At 38.4% G+C, this 19,410-nt stretch overlaps 1 protein-coding gene across 6 annotated transcripts; it reads right to left on the bottom strand.

Moving 5' to 3' along the window:
• Positions 1–599: 599 nt before the first annotated feature.
• Positions 600–19,139, bottom strand: cwc22 (CWC22 spliceosome associated protein). 6 transcript variants are annotated; one of them, XM_030125030.1, is made up of 21 exons: positions 19,032–19,139; positions 16,693–16,749; positions 16,349–16,602; positions 15,230–15,512; positions 15,133–15,199; positions 14,600–14,833; positions 13,345–13,473; positions 13,064–13,232; positions 12,231–12,284; positions 11,801–11,936; positions 10,957–11,163; positions 10,812–10,874; positions 10,366–10,461; positions 8,807–8,888; positions 8,323–8,383; positions 6,085–6,162; positions 5,179–5,331; positions 4,960–5,087; positions 3,757–3,858; positions 3,487–3,671; positions 600–2,309 (listed from the first exon to the last, which is right to left on the bottom strand). In XM_030125030.1, the coding sequence occupies exons 2-21, from the start codon at positions 16,745–16,747 to the stop codon at positions 1,876–1,878; spliced, it is 2,970 nt and encodes a 989-aa protein (XP_029980890.1). In that variant the 5' UTR covers positions 16,748–16,749; positions 19,032–19,139; the 3' UTR covers positions 600–1,875. The 6 variants fall into 6 exon arrangements, with proteins under 6 accessions (XP_029980890.1, XP_029980893.1, XP_029980891.1 ...); XM_030125033.1 differs by having other exon boundaries at positions 15,133–15,216; positions 15,349–15,512; XM_030125031.1 differs by having other exon boundaries at positions 15,133–15,330; positions 15,367–15,512.
• Positions 19,140–19,410: the final 271 nt, after the last annotated feature.

Raw genomic sequence — 19,410 nt, 5'->3', positions numbered from 1 at the left:
ATGTCTATAAAAACATCCATTTTGTTTCAATTTACTTCAGACTTGGCACATACATAGAGGTAACTGATATGCTGACATCTGCACACACAGACATGATGACATCAGTTAGATCAATGCCAAAATAAGCTACAATATGTGCGAGGGGCGGGGTTTGTTGTGCCTGGCACCACGTGAGTAAGTTTTCCTCTTTTCATTAGATACAAGGTCTAATGGAAGCGTTAATTTCTGCGAGTCAGACTTTAAGAGCTTCTGTTAATTTATTAAAACATTTCTCTCCACTGTAGTTGTGGTTAAACTGTTCCACAGGTCTGTAAAATGACTGTTACTCTAATCCTGGATGAAGTTTGACTATTCTACTGAGTCAGACAGTTAACATTTAGCATTAGCTCACCCTTGATCCCTCTGTCACTTCTGTCTCCAAACACTCCACTCTGATTGGTTGCATTGTTTCTTCTCTGACATTTCAATCAGTACACATTGTTTGAAGCTGAACGCATCGAGACAGGATGAAATTTGTAAGATTTTCCATCTGATTTTTAACATCACTGTCCAATTTACTAAAGATTTGACATTAATCAGTGTTTTATGATTTACTCGGCCTGATTTTAGTTTTATTTCCCAGATTAAAACATTTCAAGGTATCAAAACATCATCAAATGGAATGGTTTACATTGCTCTGATGACATAATTAAAAACTTCACATTATTACATCATTAACAGGATATCTACTGACTCCTTGTAGATTTCATGAAGAACCTTGAAGCATTAAAGAACTGGAAAATTATTTATGCTGCAGCTTTCACAAAGAAACCAAGGATTCAACATTGACGCCCGTCCACACTAACACAGATATTTTCTTCTTTTCTGTCCACACACCAGCGCAAAACCATTTCCAAATGTGTCCGACATCTGGTCCTGCCCATAATGTTGTCCAACCTGTGGACAGTGTGAAAAATACTGGACGTCCATGTTTCTGGGACATAAAACACTGTTACATGTGGACGAGAGGAACAAACGTAGAGGAAAATATCTGCATTGGTGTGGACGAGGGTGTAGGAGTCTACAGAGTTTTAGACACAGGAGGAACCCCCTTTTCCATCAACTAACTTCTATCATTTACTTTAGATTCTGAAAAAAAATATTTGATGTGTTTCCACTGAAATTAAACAGAGGGAAAAAACCCCAAAACATTCCCTTGACCCCAAATTTCCCCTGAAAAAAGTTTCTAGTAATGGGGATTGGACTTTTAGTAAGGGGTTGGACTTTTCAAATTCCTGGTATTCTTGGGGGCGGGGCTGTGTGCAGAAGAAAGCTGATTGGTGGAACACACTGTCAGGGTTCCGTTCACCCTCCATGTTTAATCCAGTGGTGTCTGCATCTTTTCCGTGCAGATCACATGGCTTTATTTGTAGTAAAACAAGAGGAACAACAGGACAACTTGTCCTCCTTCCTGTTGTACTGTGTGTGTTTGCCCTTAAGCGTCTTCTTCTTAGCACCACCTACTGGACTGGAGGGGTAGTGCAGCCTCCCACATACATCATCAGACTGATCTGAATATACTTTCCAGAACACTGAGGTGGAAATGCAAAGCACACAGATTACCAGGAATTCTTTTACCCCAGATAAAAAAAAAAAAAATTCCAGGAATCAAAGTTCCTGGAAATCTCAGTGCGTAAGGGTCTTTAGAGGACACGGAACTGGACGACATCATGTGATTAACAGTGAAACCAACAGGTTAAAAAAACATCTAAACAAACTTTAATGTTTTCTCTTTTCATTAACAACAAAATTAAAAATAATAAAGACAGACAGACAGATGGGTCCAGACACCAGAACAGAACAGAACAGGGTTTTCTGAGGCTCAGATGAAGGCTTTTACCTCCTCCTCCTCTCGTCTCGCTCTCGGTTTCGGTCTCTGTTCTCCTTGTTCCTCTCTCTGTCCCTCTGCCTCTCTCTCTCCCTCTTGTCCTCTCCCTCTCTCGCCCTATCTCTCTCTCGTTCTCTCTCCCTCTGTCTGTCCTCTCCATCCGTTTTCCGTCTCCTCCTGTCGTTGTCTTCCTCCTCCTCTTCCTCCTCGACCCGTCTGCTTCGCCGGGTACCATCATGTGCTCGTTCCCGCTCCTCGGCCTCGCGTTGGCGCCCGCTGCGGTCCTTTCTTGCCTGTTTTTCTTCGTCGCTGTCATCTTCTTGGTGTCTTCCTTGTTTCCTGTTTGTCGGTTTCTCCTTGGTCTTGGATTTGTCTTTATCTTTCTTCTTCTTGTCGCTCTGTTCTTTCCTCTTCTTCTTCTTCCTGTGTTTGTTATCGGAGTCTGAAGAAGAAAAACAAAACGATTCTGTTAATCATCTTTCCATCTAAGGTTGACCACGTCTTTACCCAGAATCCCTGAGAAGCAGCTGTAATGTTTACTGATGTATGTAAATCCTAAGTACAAATACCCTTTTAATTGTCTGAAAATATGTTTAACTCTATAAGGACTGTCATTTTAATAGGCATAGACTTCTTTGTTTTTGTTTGTAATTAAAGTGTCAGAAAAATTCTCTTTATTTTTTGCCAACTCTTTTGCACCTTTTTTGAAGAAGAACTTAACTTTCAAAATCTGTCCATTAATTATCATTATTATAAGGAATAAATGCTTAAAACAGTGTGTTATAATAAAAAATAAAAGACTTGAACTTTTATCATATTCATTCTGAAAAACAACTGTCAACATTCATAAGGAAACTTTATGAGATTATAGAAATAAACTTTCAACTATTTTCCATGTGTTCAAACATTTGAGTTGGTCTAGATCATTCTGTGTCCATGTTCCAGTTTCTTATTTTTTAGTTATTTCACGTCATTCTGATCCTGTGCGATAGTCTGTGTTCACTTTCTGTCTAGTTGTAGACAGAGCCCCTCATTTCACTGACAAAACATCAATCATCTGATTCCTTAACATATATACAGAAATACTCAAACATTTATGTATTATTTACAGCTAAAATACAACTATCAATGAACAGTACAAACCACAAAAATACAGATAAAAACAGTGAAAAAAATGCAGAAAAAAACAGTGAAACTCAACAGAAACAAGGAAAACCACTAGTAGAACACTCTAATCACTATGATATACAATTATTTACAAGAATTCACCACTAAAACCTCACTAAAACGCGGCTAAAAGTAATGCAAATCTTCCATCTCTCTCACGGACTGGACTCTGCTGCTCTCTGCCCCACCCACTTCCACCCCTCCCCTCAGCCAATGCAGACCTCTACCCTAATGTGTTACAGACCAATAGAAAGAACCCAATCTCAGATAAAAGATGACGTTTGGATTCTGGCAATAAAAGTTTCAGGAGTTATGTTCATTTGATTGACGATGGATGCAGAAATGTGACCCAACCGTCTATAAAGGGTTCAATCCTCCTCAGAACATGTGATTATTCCATGTTTCACCAGAATATCAGAGACTTTGTTCCAGACTCAGTGACCTGTTCGTACCTGAGCTGCTGCTGCTGGAGGAGTCAGACGACGACGAGTCTGATTCGCTGGATGAGTCTGAGGAGGAGGAGTCAGACGATGAGGAGGAGGACGAAGAGGAGGATGAGGAGTCGGAGGATTCCACTTCCTGGTTCTGGGTCATGATCATCTTAGGAGCGTTCTTCAGATGTTCCCTTAGCTCGTCCCTGAGTAAACCCAAACAGAAACTGGTCAGTTACGATCAGACGTCCTGATTGGTTCCCGTCGTGGTGTTTCAAATGCGTTTCTTACGTCAGCCCTCCGAGTCCGATGGAGGTGAAGAAGTTGATGGCGAAGCGGGTGTTTCTGGGATTATCACGAGGGAACAGGCCTTCAAAGAATGGCTGCAGAGTCCTGGAACAAACAGAGCATCGACAGGTTCAGGTTCTGGTTCTGGTTGAACATAATCGACCAACATGAGGAACAGGATCTGTCAGGTTTAGATTCATCATCTGTTTCATTTGCTTTTGCTCAGTTTTTATTGTGACGACAAACTGACCTGACGAATTCTATTTCACCGAAGATAAACCCTGACTGCATGATTTTAATTCCAACTGAAATACTAATAAAATAGTTCCAATGTCCCTGTATGTCAGCGTCATGTTCTATCTGAATCAATCCCCAGTTGAATTTGTGAGGTTGTCAGGTTCTGTCTGTGTTCCAGTCCTGTGGTCTGAATGCAGATCAATCTAACAATAGAAGTGGGTGGTACTTTCACTGGAGAACTCAACTAATTCAATCCAAGTCCATATATGACTTCTATCAGTGATCAGTAGAAACTATATTAATATTGATAACCATTTACATGGTATAAACTATTGAAATATGGACCATTATAAGTAAAGACACATTTTTAATCTTTCAAAAAATTTGTCAAAAACCAAAAATTTTTCAAGACTGAACAAACTTTGTAGACATTGTGCCAAGGAAGATACAAATAAAATTAGAAATGAATCCAACCAGATACAATTTTTTTGTCTTAATTTTTTGGCAATTTTGTTCATTTTCTTGATAATTCTATTCATTTTCTTGACAATTTTGTTCATTTTCTTGATAATTTTGTACATTTTTGTTCATTTCTTTCATCTAATATGTAAAATAAAACCATTCTTTACAAGCTTCAAAACCCAAATAAGGAAATGAGTTGATGACACATTTGACGTGATGGGATTATTTCATTAATTTGTTTTGATAATTTTGTTCATATTTTTGATAATTTTGTTCATTTTTGTTCATAGACATTGTCCCATGGAAGAAACACATAAAATTTGAACTGAATCTGACCAGTAGTTTCGGAGAAGAACATGTTTGAAGAAATTGGTGATGAAGAACGACAGAGATGCCGGACACAATAACTTACGGTCTATTGGCCGGTGAGATAAAACAGAAAAACAGTGTGTGTGTCTATATGTACATGTGTGTGTCTGTATGTATGTGTTTTGTGTGTGTTCTTACTGGTCCTTGAGCCTCTGGTTGAGTCTGGGCAGCCCCATGTAGGCACACAGCTCCTGGAAGAGGATTTTGACGAAGATCCTGCTGGAGGAGGTGGTGGTCTCCTCACTCATCCTGATACACTCCAACACCTGGAGGAGACCAGGACAGGCGTCACCGTGGGGTGGATGTGGGTGTGTCAGTGTGTGTTTGGGTTGTGTATGTGTGAGTGTGTGTCCTTACGCTCCAGGGGACAGAGTCAGTGTAGAGCAGGTGAGCGAACAGTCGGGCCACATTCCTCAGTTTGTTGGTCTCCAGGCGGTGGATGGTGTCGTACTGTTCAGCAAAAATACCCTCGAAGCTCTCCATGTACTCCTTCTTCAGCAGACAGAACCTCTGCACACACACATATACACACGGACACACAAACACAGACATATACACACACAAACATACAGAAATACACAGATGCACAAACACACGTAGATGCACAAAAACACACAACCACACACACAGACAAAACAGACACACACACATTAGTGTCGACCCATTCAACTCAGTCGTCATGTTGTAACTGGATGAATTGAAAACGTATTATTTTTCTTTTTATCATATATTTATATTAGCTGTATTGCTGTATATTTGTGTTGTGTTAAATGTTTTATGTGTGTTATATTGTATGTTTTTGCTCATTGCTGCACAGATAACTGTCCCATTAGGAACAAAGAAAGAAACTGATAGAAAAAATGAACAAAATCTGACTCGACAGGCTTTTGGTTGATGCATCTGTTACATCGTAAAGGTTAATAATGAAATATTATTTGATATTTATGATGATAATTATCTATACGGACGGATTTGGGACACGCTATAAAGATTTAATTCAGGTTCTGATATAAACCCAATGACGTCCATGTTGACTGTATCTACGGTCCTGTGTGTTCTAATGTTTATGGTTTATAGATGTGTCTATTCAGTCTAATGTTCTAATCTTTATGGTTTATAGATGTATCTATTCAGTCTAATGTTCTAATCTTTATGGTTTATAGATGTATCTATTCAGTCTAATGTTCTAATGTCCACTGTTCTAATGTTTATGGTTTGTAGATGCGTTGTGCTGATGCATGTATGGATCCGTCGGCGTCTCACCCCGGCCAACAAACCAAAGAACTTCTCGTAGGTCCTCTGTTGAGCGCAGCAGTCCAGGATCATGTTACACAGCTCCTTCTGTTCACACAAACACACAACATGATCAATAAACACTCCGCCGTGTCCACATGCACATACATGAGTAACCCGACACCGGGGGGAATCACACAGCGTTTACACGGTAATCTGATTTCACAGGCCGCAGTCGCCGTTTCCACCGGATACAGACGGAGTTCCACTGATTTATGAAACTGTGTCCAGTTCATCCTTTTATCAGCGTCGTCTGCTGTTTTAATGACAGTTTAGATGATAAATGGACGTGAACCTAAAGGTAAAACGGCGAAGATTTTATAAAACTACCACTAGAAATTCACCGACAAAACTAGACAAAATCACATCAAAACACACTGGTAGAACACTCCAAAACAGCACTATCACAATTATATACAATTATCATTATTATAAGAATTCACCACTAAAATGCTGCTAAAAGTAATAAAAATCTTCCATCTATCTCATCTTTTATCTGAGATTGGGTTCTTTCTATTGGTCTATAACACATTAGGGTAGAGGTCTGCATTGACTGAGGGGGAGGGGTGGAAGGAGGCAGAGCAGAGAGCAGCAGAGTGCAGTCGGTGAGAGAGCGATGGAAGATTTTTATTACCTTAGCAGCATTTCAGCGAGGTTTTAGGGGTGAATTCTTGTAAATAATTGTATATATTAGTGATAGTGCTGCTTTAGAGTGTTCCACTAGCGTGTTTTTGTTGAGTTTCGCTGTTTTTCTCCCCAAATTTTTATCTGTATTTTTGCAGTTTTACAGTTCACTGATAGTTGTATTTTGTCTGTAAATATTATATAAATGCATGTATATTTCTATATATACGTATATCTATATGCAGAGCTATCCATAGTATAAAGAGATGCAGTGTCTGTATTTGAATCAGATGATGGATGTTTTGTCAGTGAAATGAGCGGCTCTGTCTACAACTAGACAGAATGTAAAGAGACTATACAACTATTTCTATATTCTCATAAAGTTTCATTATGAACATTTACAGTTGTTTTTTTAAGAAATATGATGAATATTAAAGTGTTTTTTTAATCATAACACACTGTTTTAAGCATTTATTACACATAATATATAATTAATGGACAGATACTGAAAGTGAAGTTCTCACTGAAAAAAGGTGCAAAAGAATTGGGGGGAAAAAAATACATTTTCTGACACAAGAAATCTAGGTCTGTTATAATAGTCGTCCTTTAAGGGTTAAAACATTGATTGTGAGTCAGTGTCAAAGGTTGTGGGAAAAGTGTGTTTTCCAGCTGTTGTGTTAAGTGATTCAGTCCTGATGCTGATGAAACGGAGGCTGACGGGGTCGTCGCTCTGACCTGTAACACTCCGGGTTAAGATTAGCCGACATATGACAGCCGACGCTGCACTTTACTCATGTTTTACGTCTTAAAGTATTACACAGAGTGAACCTGCGCATGACAACACAATTCAGCAGAAATGTGCCTTATTTTATTGTTTATTTATCTGCTAAAAACAGGTTTCACTACGTATTTATCTGTTGGTTTTGTGGTTAATTCACCAGAGACTGTGGAAGTGGTTTTATGGAACAGATTCCACTGAAGCAGCAGATAAATGGGATCAAAATAAAGACCAAATGAATAAGGACATGGACGAGCAGATGGACGTCTTCAGCGTGAAGGTCGAACACACAAACCCACTCACAGCTGACCTGCATCTGTCAACACCTCGCACTGACCATCACTGTTACACAACCGGGCCTCAGGACTCACAACACACACACAGTCAAGTTCAAGTACAAAACACAGTCATGCTCGTTCTATTGAGCTCATCAGCACCACCCTGTGGTTCAACTGTGTCTACGGAGGTGAGTTTACACATAACTGTAGTCCTTAACCTCATAAGCAGGGTGCGATTTGTTGGGGGGGATCAATCCCCCCTCTGGTTTTTATATCCCTACTTCTGCTCAATAAATTTCATACTCGGGGGGGATAACCTACATCACTGGCACCAACATTCACCTGAACCAAACTGTCAGCAGTCTCAGAATTCGAGAAACGTCCCCATGCCCTGGGACACCGTAAGGGGGGGGGGGGTTTAAACGTGACAAATTCAGGTTTTCTAATGCAGTTTAAGGAATGCATTAAAATATGGAATAAAAACACAGCCGTTGAGTGCTTTCATAGTGTGTTTTTGTGTGAACTCACCGTCTGACTATCAGGGAAATCCATCTTTATCAGTTTATGAGCACACTCTTCAAAGTCCAAACTGCAAAAACAAAATCAATTATTAAAAATTAATCAATGCATCTCCCAGTCAGAGAACTCATGTATGAAACTCAGAGGGTTCAGTGATGTGATACCAGGGTTAAAGGAGTTATATTTAAGACATATTAAGACACATTTTCCAACAAATGTTGAACCATTTTGATCATTCATTTAAAATGAAAACGTGATTTAATTTTATTTTTGACTCCAATGATCTTCTGTCCTGATTGACAAACCCGTGTGTGTTCTCAGTCTGTTTCCAAGTTTTATGCCCATTTCCAAACGTGTGAACTGGTCTTCAATAAAACTGCTGAATCTGGGTTGAACACACAGAGCTTTAAATACTCGTCCAAGTCCGTTAAATTTAGCCTGAGCTGTAAATAACCACTGACAGAGTCATGGGGGTGTTTTAGTGTGTGTTTACCTAGACTGGATGGCCAGGTAGATGGTTCTTCTAAAAGCCACCAGGTTTACTTCAGTCTGGTCAAAGATGGTCACTTTCTCACCTGAGACATAAGGGGGTGGAGCTTAATAAAGCCACTATATCTTAATAAACAGTAAAACAAGGTCACATTTAAGACTTGACAACATTCAAACTGAACACAATTAACCTTCTGGTATCCAAGTCAGCATATCACGCACACTTTGCACTTTATGTTTTAAAGGTCATATTATTTTCCACAATTTGTTTTAGATCAGAATTCAAAAGTTGTTCATTTTTGCATGATTTTTAAAATTCTGACCCATCCACTAAAATCAGCCCATGATAAACAATATTAAATTCCTACACTAACACCCTTCTACCATGTGAGTACAAAATACACACTGACACATTTTAGCATTTAACATTTGACCTAGCACAAAAAGTAATGTATATTAACCAATGTTGATGTTAATCGTTGACATATGCCAGGATGAAAAAAAAATCAAAAATAACTATTACAATTTATATGCAAGATATATAAAAAAAAAAACAAAACAAAAAAGTTTTTTGTGTTTTTTGCATCAAAAAATATGGTTGATCACATTACAAACATGGCATTTAAAGGGTTAAAAACCATCTTTACAGAGTTTAGTCTATGCACATTTTACAGCTTCAGAATGTTAACATACTGTGTGTGAAGAGGCTTTTAATAAAATCATATAACATACAAGATGCGGAGACGTGTCCACATAGATGCAGATTTATCAAACATACCTGAGTCTAAAAAAAACCCAAAACTTACATTGGCATGATGTAAAGGTCAGGAAATGAACAATGGTGATGACTTTAAGCTCGTTTTTTAACTTTTCATTGGAAATTATATGAGGTTTTTAGCTTGTCTTAAACATCTCAGTGTAAAGTTTACATAGTTTTCACTCGTTTTTAGATTCTCTCTAACATTTGATGAATTTTTTATCTTTTTTCATACAATTTCTGAGTCGTTACTTCGATATAAAGCTGTTCACAGGAAGCAAGGGCACATGTTCTTAAAACTAAAGATGATTCTATAAAAGGTTATTTATTTCTGTCAATAAATCTACTCATTAAAGTAGACTTTATTGATCGCACACCGGGGAAATTTACTGGCCAAGGCAGCAACACAAAGCGCAAGAAAAAATGTGCAGCATAATGATATTGCAAAAGACAAACAATATAAATAATAACAGTAATAAGTAATAAGCTATATATATAATCTATCTATCTATCTATCTATCTATCTATCTATATGTATAAAAATATATATATATATATATATATATATATATATACATACATATTTACAATATAGAATAATTACAATATGTCATCATCAGTCACTGCTTAATGTTTTGTTAAATTCTTTTCTAATTTGTCCATTTTCACCATAATATTTAAGAGATTTTCAATTTAAATGAGCAACAAAACACTTACTATAATCCTGTTTTACAATGTCGACACAAATTAACATATTTACTGAATTCAATCCCTGCTCAGATTTGTTCTGATCTGTATCAGCTCACCTTCTCCTTCCTCCTCATTCTCATCTTCTTCATCTTCGTCCTCGTCGCTGCCATCTCCGTCCTCCCCGGAGTCACTGCTGCCCTCGTCCAAGATGTCTGACAGGAAGTAAGATATGATTGGTTAACACAGGGGTGTCAAACATGCGGCCCGTGGGCCAAAACCGACCCTTAGGTGCAAAAATTACACTGAAAATATTAATCAATGGTGTCAAACTGGTTTTAGTTCAGGTTCCACATTCAGACCAATATGATCTAAAGTAAAATAATATAATAACCAATAAATAATGACTCCAAATTTTCTTGGTTTAATGAGACAAAAATATTATATTATGCCAATAAATACTGACAACTCCAAATTTACTAACATGACTTTGACAGCCCTGGGTTAGCGTGTGAAGACGTCGCTGCTGATTTGACTTTCACTTTCACGTCTGAGTGTTTCTCACCTTTTTTGAGGGTTTTGTATTTCTCCTCATTTTCCAGGAAATCCGGGTCCAACTTAAAAACATCTGTAACAGAAAACATACAGGTTAGGATCAAAGGTGCCCAGGTTCAAGTCGATGGTCGTCTTCTGTCTCCGTCTGGGCTTACTGAGGACGTCCTCGGGGTTGTACTCGTCGTCCAGTGGCAGCATGTGGGTGAACTGGTCGTCCTCGTCCACCAGGTCCAGGCCTTCAGGGATCACAGGGTGGTCTTTGAACCCGTCCTTCCTGATGGCGAACATCACCTCGATCATGTACTGGACCCTTTTATCAATGGCCGACTCATGGAGGACATTCCTGAGACGCTCGAATATGGCTGAACGAGACAGACGTGTTGAGATGAAATCTGAGAGGAACTAAGGATACAACAATCTATCTATCTATCTATCTATCTATCTATCTATCTATCTATCTATCTATCTATCTATCTATCTATCTATCTATCTAGCTATATTTATATATACACACACATATTCACATATAATCTAAAATACACAAAAAAATGCTAAAATACATATTGAATACACTAAAATAAATCAAAATATGCTAAACTACACAAATAAATGCACTAAAATATGCTACAATACACAAAAATATGCTAAACTCTGTTGAAATACACTCCACTCATTTTCATCTCTGTTAGAATAAAATGATCAATACTAATTACACATTGGACTAGTTCTGTACAAAGATTTTCTAAGACAATATAGAAGTATGACTTATTGTGTTAGATTTTTAAGACCTTTGAGTGTCAGATTTAATGATTAATTATCAATTTTACAGAAAATTAAAGCTTTTGTTTAGGACAAAGTTAAGGCTTTTTAAGGATACATGGACATACTGAAGAATCTGAATAACTTTCCTTGATTTTAACATTCATTGTTATCATATCAATCACTAATTATCACTTCATCTCTAAACACTGAGCTCCTCATGTGCAGAAGTCGACGTACCGTTGATTCCTCGCGGCGAGACCTCAGTCAACTTCAGTCCGCACTCCTTCAGGAAGGAAATGGCCACTTCCACACTGTCGTCAGTCGGACGCTCCAGCAGCAGAGTGAGCATCTCCAGACAGAGGACCTCATGGGCCTGAGGATGGAGGACACAGAGACATTCAATACATATGAAGACGACACTCCACCTCCACCACCACCACCACCATCACCAGGACAGAGGGACACAAAGATGCACAAAAACATACAAATAATACAGAAAAATACATTAAAATGCATTAAAAATAACAAAAATGCACAAAAAATACACTAAAATACAGAAAAATACACAAAAAATGTGCTAATTACACAATCAGACTGCATGTTTGGTGAAGCTGAATTTCTGACTTTGAAGGTGTTTTGTTTTTTGCCAAATGTCAGCAGGACCTACCACGTTCTGGTTGATGAGGTGAGCCACAAACTTGGAGGCTGTCAGGCACTGTTGCTGAAAAACAAAAAACAAACTTTCATTATTGGAGTCAATTTCACTTGAGACAAATACTTACTATTAAAATTATTGAAATAAATGTGGTTAAACATTTATTATTAACCCTTTAAGGACTACCATTATAACAGGCCTAGATTTATTTATGTTGTTTTTGCAATAAAAGTGTCAGGAAATGTCTTTTTTGTCAATTCATTTGCACCGTTTTCAGGAAGAAGTTAACCCTCAATATGTATCCATTAATTATTATTACTATATGTAATAAACGCTTAAAACAGTGTGTTACAGTAAGAAAACGACTTTAACATTAATCATATTTATTACAAAAACTGTAAATGTTCATAATGAAATTTATGAATTATAGAATTAACACATTCCAAAACAGCACTATCATTATTATATACAACTATTGACAAGAATTCCTCACTAAAACACAGCTAAAACCTCACTAAAATGATGCTAAAGTAATAAAAATCTTCCATCTCTCTCTCACCGACTGCTCTCTGCTACTCTCAGCCCTGCCCACTTCCACCCCTTTCCCTCAGCCAATGCAGACCTCTACCATAATGTGTTATTGACCAATAAAAAGAACCAGACCTCAGATAAAAGATGACAGTTGGATTCTGTCAATAGCGCTAATGGTTAAGGTTTACTTTTGCAAACAATGTGTTTTATGTCGGTGCAGATTCTCAGTGAGATGAACATACACAACGTTCTAGAACAAATCTGACGCGTCGTTTGTTTTATTACACATAAAGACGTCGTTCTATTCTCAGTACCTTGAGGTTGCGGCGGTAGCTCCTCCTGAAGGCCAGGATGAGGCGTTTGAGGATCAGCTCTCCGATCTGAGGAAACTTAGAGTTGATGATGGCGACGACGGCGGCATAAACGTGGGTGAAGATGGGGGACGCCGCCTGGGCCTGAAGAATGGACCGAGCCAGGAGACCCCTAAGAAACACAGAGAATAAATACAATAACAATGAAGATATTATTAGACCGTTTTATCCTGTGTCTGTCTGTTTCAAATTTTATAGTGAATATGTTATTTGTTGTTGTTCACCTCCCCCTGACGATGTTCTCCTGCAGCAGCTCCTGGATGATGTTGACGATGTTGGACACGTTCACCTTGTTGATGAGACCGTTGATGGACTTCTTCAGAGCCTCCCAGCTCATCCTCTGATAGGCCAGGCTGCACAGGGGGGTGGGGCATCACCAGTAACACATTCAGTATTTCATCCATTTAATAATAAGTAAATTAATTAATGGACTTTTACATAACGACAAGGTAACTCTGTTGAGTGTTGAGTTTGTGTTCTACTCTTGTGTAAATACATAAATATATCCTTTTGAATTTTATTACTACTGTTATCATCATCTTCTACATTGTTTGACTTTTGTACTATCTTTATACTTTATTCTGTTGCTGCCTTGACCAGTGAATTTCCCCATTGTTGGATCAATAAAGTCTCATCTATTCTAATATAAACCAATCTAATCTAATCCAATTCAATCTAATCCAAACCAATCTAATTCAATTATTATTAATAATAAGTAGTGCTGTCAAACAATTAAAAATTTTAATCAGATTAATCACAGGGTTGCTGTGGTTTCATTTCAATTAATCATGATTAAATATCATTCATTTTTAATCTTTATTAATCACGTTTCATTTTGCACGAGCAAACAGACTCAAGAAAGAAGGGAATATAAATGCACTTAACGTGTTTGTCGCAAGCTGGGCGATGCGTTAGCAGAACTGCTAGCAGAATCCCTGACTAATGTATGCTTTGCGTTAATGTGTTATTTTAAGATGGAAGTGCTTCAGTGAAAAGAAAACTCCTTCCTGCACAGTGGCCATAATACTTTATGTCGGGTGACTGTTCCGTCTTGTTTTTTTTGTCCTTATATTTCCATCCAGAAGGTCAACGTGCTGTTTAGCATCTTCCATCTTTGTGAGCTGGTTCTGCTGCTCGTTGCTACCGGATCAACTGCCCATTTGCGCACGCTTGACCCTAACTGTACTTGGACAAACTGCCCGAAATGTCAGAGACGTTCAGAGTCATTCTGCGCTGCTGATGGGTTAATTGTGTTAAAATTTTTATTCAGATTAATCATTATGATGGATTAATCAGCATTAAAAAGATAATTTTGACAGCCCTAATAATAATTAAAAATCAAACGAACTAAAACCAAACAGAAATGAAAGCTGTATCGTCTTCTAATAAAAACATTCTCGCTGCCATAAAGCGCCACAAAGGTCAAATCAGGGCGAACACAGTGTTCATTCTGCTCTGTTGTCATGACGACGGCCTCACCTGCTCTTGTCTGTGATTTGTTGCTGCATCATTCGGAGTTTGGCAGGGGGGATGTAAGCTCCTCCCGTCCTCGTCAGGATCGGATCCAGCTCCTCCTTCTTCTTCTTTACTGGAGGTTCTTCTGCCACCTCTTTATCAGCGGGGGAGGCAGAGCGACCCCGCCTCCTGTGGTCCAACTCTGCGTCCCGATTGGCCCGTCGGTCAAAGCGCCCGTCCCTGCCATCGTAGCGGTCCCTGTTCAGAGCACAAACAGAAACCAGCTAAGGATCGATTCATTTTGACGACTACGGTTTTTTAATGAAACCTGCATGTGAACGTTGTCTCAGTGTCTCTATGTGAGAAGATGAAACTGTTACTAAACTGTATTTACGGATCAGTCTGTCCCTCATGTCCGTCAACGTTATTAATTAAATCTCCAACTGTAAAATAAGTCACAAATCCCAGCTGTGATGCAGAAACTCATCGTCCTAATAATAACTCACTGCTCCCGAGTTTGTGTGGATCGGACTCTAAATCTGAGGAGTTCAACTTACCGAACGTAACGTCCCCTGTCATAGCGATCCCGGTCTCTGGACCTGGACCTGTCTCGCCCCCTGGATCGGTCTCTGTCTCTGTCTCTGTCTCTTCCTCTGGATCTGTCTCGTCCCCTGGATCTGGACCCGGATCTGTCTTGCTCTCTGGATCTGGACCCGGATCTGTCTTGCTCTCTGGATCTGGACCCGGATCTGTCTTGCTCTCTGGATCTGGATCTGGATCTGGATCTGTCCCGTCCCCTGGATCTGGATCTGTCTCGCTCCCTGGATCGAGACCGATTTCTGTCTCTGGACCCAGATCTGTCTTGCTCTCTGGACCTGGACTTATTTCTCTCTCTGGACCCAGATCTGTCTCGCTCCTTGGACTTGGTCCTGGATCTCTGAAAACAAAGAGATCACATTGAAGACAAACTTAAAGTGAACCTGTACTGGTCATGTTTATCACAATAATTGTGTTGTACTTATAAGCAAGGAGGTGCATAATTCAGTAAAAACCTCCATAAATGCATCACACTGGACTTCTTTATTACGTGAATTATGGCTGTGGGCAGAACCTATGAGAAACAGCCATTGCCGGATGCAAGTGACCTACCATCGTTAATTCCCGGTGATCAGTGCAAGTAAACCAGTATCAGTCAGAGAGACAGATTGAGTTAAAGCACGTGTTGGTACTTGTTTGTTCAGTCGTAACTTTTACACTCCATCACAGTCCTAGAGACACGACCCAGCACTGGGTGATAAAGTGTCATCTTAGACTGGTGTCAGACCAGTCCATCGCAGCCCCAGTAATTGGACAATACAACCAGTCTGGGTCCTCTACCTACAGCTGATGATGAAGGTTGTCTTGATAGAAAACACTATTTGTACAAAGTGTTTCCCTCTGTGAATTTCTATCTTTTGTACCAATGGCTGTGGTGCCATCCTGCTGTGGTCATCTGTCCTTTCTAAAGGAGGGTTTTAAATTGTTTTTTCCCCCCCAAGTGTCTATCACAGTGTTTTTTTTTTATTCAAGAACTTTAACAAATGTTGCCGTCAGTCTAACATATCGAGGCAACAAAATTGAGGTGAAATCTGTCAACACAGTAACTTTGACATATTCTCTGACTTTGTGTGTTTGTTTAAGTAACAGTAAAACTAGTTACAATAAAAATGTGTTTAAGGGACTCATCCTTACATTACTTCTATTAAAACTTCACTATTGTAATCCTTCACTCACTCTGATCTGAGCCACACTGCTCCTGATCTTCCTCATCGCCCCCTGATGCTCATCCTCACTACTGCTGCTGTCATCATTGTCGTCGTCGTCATCGTTGTCATTATCACTGCTGCTGCTGCTGCTAGAGGCGGAGCTTCTGGAGGGGGCACGACCAGCAGGAGTGTCCTGAGACGTCGGCTCTTCTGTGGCATTTCTGTCAGCAGAGTCGCCCTCTGAAGGCATCGCTGCTGGACTGGACTCATCTTCTGATGGTCCTAAGACAGAAAGAGCAAGAGAGATGTAAGATCAAGAATACTGGATATACCTGTACATGTGGTGACCGTGAGGACAGCAGGTTTACTCACCACTGCGTTCTCTCTGAACAGGACTGGGACTCCGGCTTCTGTCTGAAGAGTCCATACCTGAGAAACAATGAATAAATGCTCTGACATTGGAAACGTGAAGATTTACTGGATTCAAGAGTCCACTTCGCTGAACCATGATGGATCTTTGAAACTATAAAGTTCTCCACCTCTATCTGTTTTGTCTCTATTTAAAAATAAGACGCCTTTATTCTAGTTTGTTTACTTTCAATGATTAAGTAAATGATTGTTCCAGTTTTGAATATTATTACATTCTAGTGGATATGATTGTTGATTACTGATCATCACTACATCCTCCTCATCAGTGTTTTCAGTTTCATCCTCCTTTTAACCCTTTCATGCATTAATTATGAGAACCTTAGTTAAGATTTTTTTTCTTGAGTGTTTTTATTCCTCCATAGGCATGAAAAAAAAACATGTGATCAAGTTTTGGTTTTTTTTGTTTGTTTTTTTCATGGAGTTACAAAAATGTCCATGCATTTAATTTTTGAAGTAAAGAAATGTGTTTAAAACCCAATATCTGAAAGTGATATGAAAACAATGAAATAAAATAAAATCTGATGTTTTCTCACATTGTAACATATTCTAATGCTAGTTATTACTCTTTTCATGGAGATAGTATGCAAAAAAAAACCAACTGTTTTTTCCTAACAAATAACAATTGATTTACACTCAAACATGTTAGTGCAGATCAGGTTTATCAAGAACAGCAAAGTTACAGTAATAGTTTGAATGTCAGTGTATGAGATGATGCATAAGTGTCCACTGTGTTGGCTGATATGGAACTAAAACAACAAAACCCATGAAATACAAGGAAACGGCTATGAATAACTGTCCACTGTAGTGACCACTGTGCATGAAAGGGTTAATGTTTTCTCAAACATGTTTTATCTTTCACTAAAGAAGACAGTCCTTTACATTTCAAGTATTTTCAGTATTTTTTCATTTTTTGTGAAGAGTATATTATTATTGCTGTTATTACAGACCCATAAAAGTCACAACTGAATACATTTCCATGCTGCTTTTCATATAATTTGGCACCTGTGTGATGTGTAGAATCCTATACTTCAACATCTACTTTAAATCCTTCTGTACACTGAAAGCATTCACAACACCTGTATTATATCAGTATACTGAATTTTAGTTTCAATGGAGAACAAATAGGCTGCAGATCTGAGGTGGTATTTGCACATACTACCATTAAGTTTACATTGTTTTATATACATTTATATATTTTTTATCTTGTATGCGGAATGGTTAATTTCTATTTTGCAACTTGCTACAGGTACACATATACATTTGCGTACCTGCGTTGAATAAAACTGAACTAAATCTTATCTTTACAAGGAATGACAGTGACGGCAAAATGCACCATTAAACGGGGTTCACAGTCAGATGCAGGACTTTTATTTTAGCAGTGTTTTACATGCTTACATCTCAAGTTTTATTATTCAAGGCACAGTTCAGATTTTTTGAAAAATCAAACGTCATATAAAGACAGAAATACATGTTATGCTTCTGTCTAATAAGCAAAATAAATCCTCAGCTCATCACTTTCAAACATCATGATCCAATTCTGATGTGTTAATGGTTATATTTACCGCATCCAGGGGATTGTCAAGTGGCTTACAGTGGACAAACCTTAGGATATGTTGATCATTTTTAGTGAATTATGCTTTCACACAAACATACACTTATATGACATCTTAAGCACATTTGCATACAGAAACGACTGACTTTGAATTTACAGTTACTTTAATCCCACACATGTCAACCTTAAAATGATAAATGTTCATATGAAATTTAAAGTACAAACCGTGAAAAGTCTGACAGTTGTTATAATAAAGATACACTGCTGTTAATGGTCGCAGCACTGTAATTGCTCTTAAAGCTTCCTGCTTTTAAAACAAAAACATCTTATAACACGTTTATCACCAGATTATAACTAAACGTTAAACGTATAAACAGCGACTAGATAAGGAGTTATTTGTAGCCGCGGATTATAAAAGTTCACATTAATGTTACCATCGCTGGTCTTCATCCACAACTAAAACACACCACTCCACGTCTAAACTATCAATTAAAACTATGTCTAGCTGACACAAAGAACTCATTCTAACAGAATAAAACGCATACGTCTCTGTTTATGGCCATGTGTGTTTGTGTTAGCTAAAGTTAGCTCCTATGCTAACACCACTGCCGGCTAATTCACCGCTAAGAACTATATCTGTCTCTAAAATCAACACATTTATCTCCCCCTTCTTTATTCCGGGCATATGTCTCCTGACCAGGTTCACCGTGTAGTTTTAACATTCTCTTACCGTACTGTTTTCTGCTTTCCCCCCCTCCGTTTGGCTAAATCTCAGTCGTTCTTCTGGCGCTAAACTTCCTCCACTGAAAGAAGCTCTTCCGGATTATGAATGACTTCCGGTTTTCACAATAAACGGACCGGATGTTCTTTCGCCTCCTGGTGGTGATTTTCATGTCAAGGTGTTTAACAAGGATTTAATAAATCTAAAATAATAGCAGACTCAGGGTCTAAATAAAGACACAGCAATACCTTCAGAAAATTAAAAAAATAAAGACCCAAGGTAAAAAAAATAAAATAAAATAAAGCAGCTGGGACCAGTCGACATGACAGTCCATCTCCAGCACCGTGTTGGAAAAAACCTCCTGTAAATCACAATAATAACTAAGAAT

The sequence above is a fragment of the Sphaeramia orbicularis genome, chromosome 21, assembly GCF_902148855.1.
Source record: "Sphaeramia orbicularis chromosome 21, fSphaOr1.1, whole genome shotgun sequence".
NCBI classification, from domain to species: domain Eukaryota; kingdom Metazoa; phylum Chordata; class Actinopteri; order Kurtiformes; family Apogonidae; genus Sphaeramia; species Sphaeramia orbicularis.
This window is presented reverse-complemented; position numbering and strand designations above follow the sequence as displayed.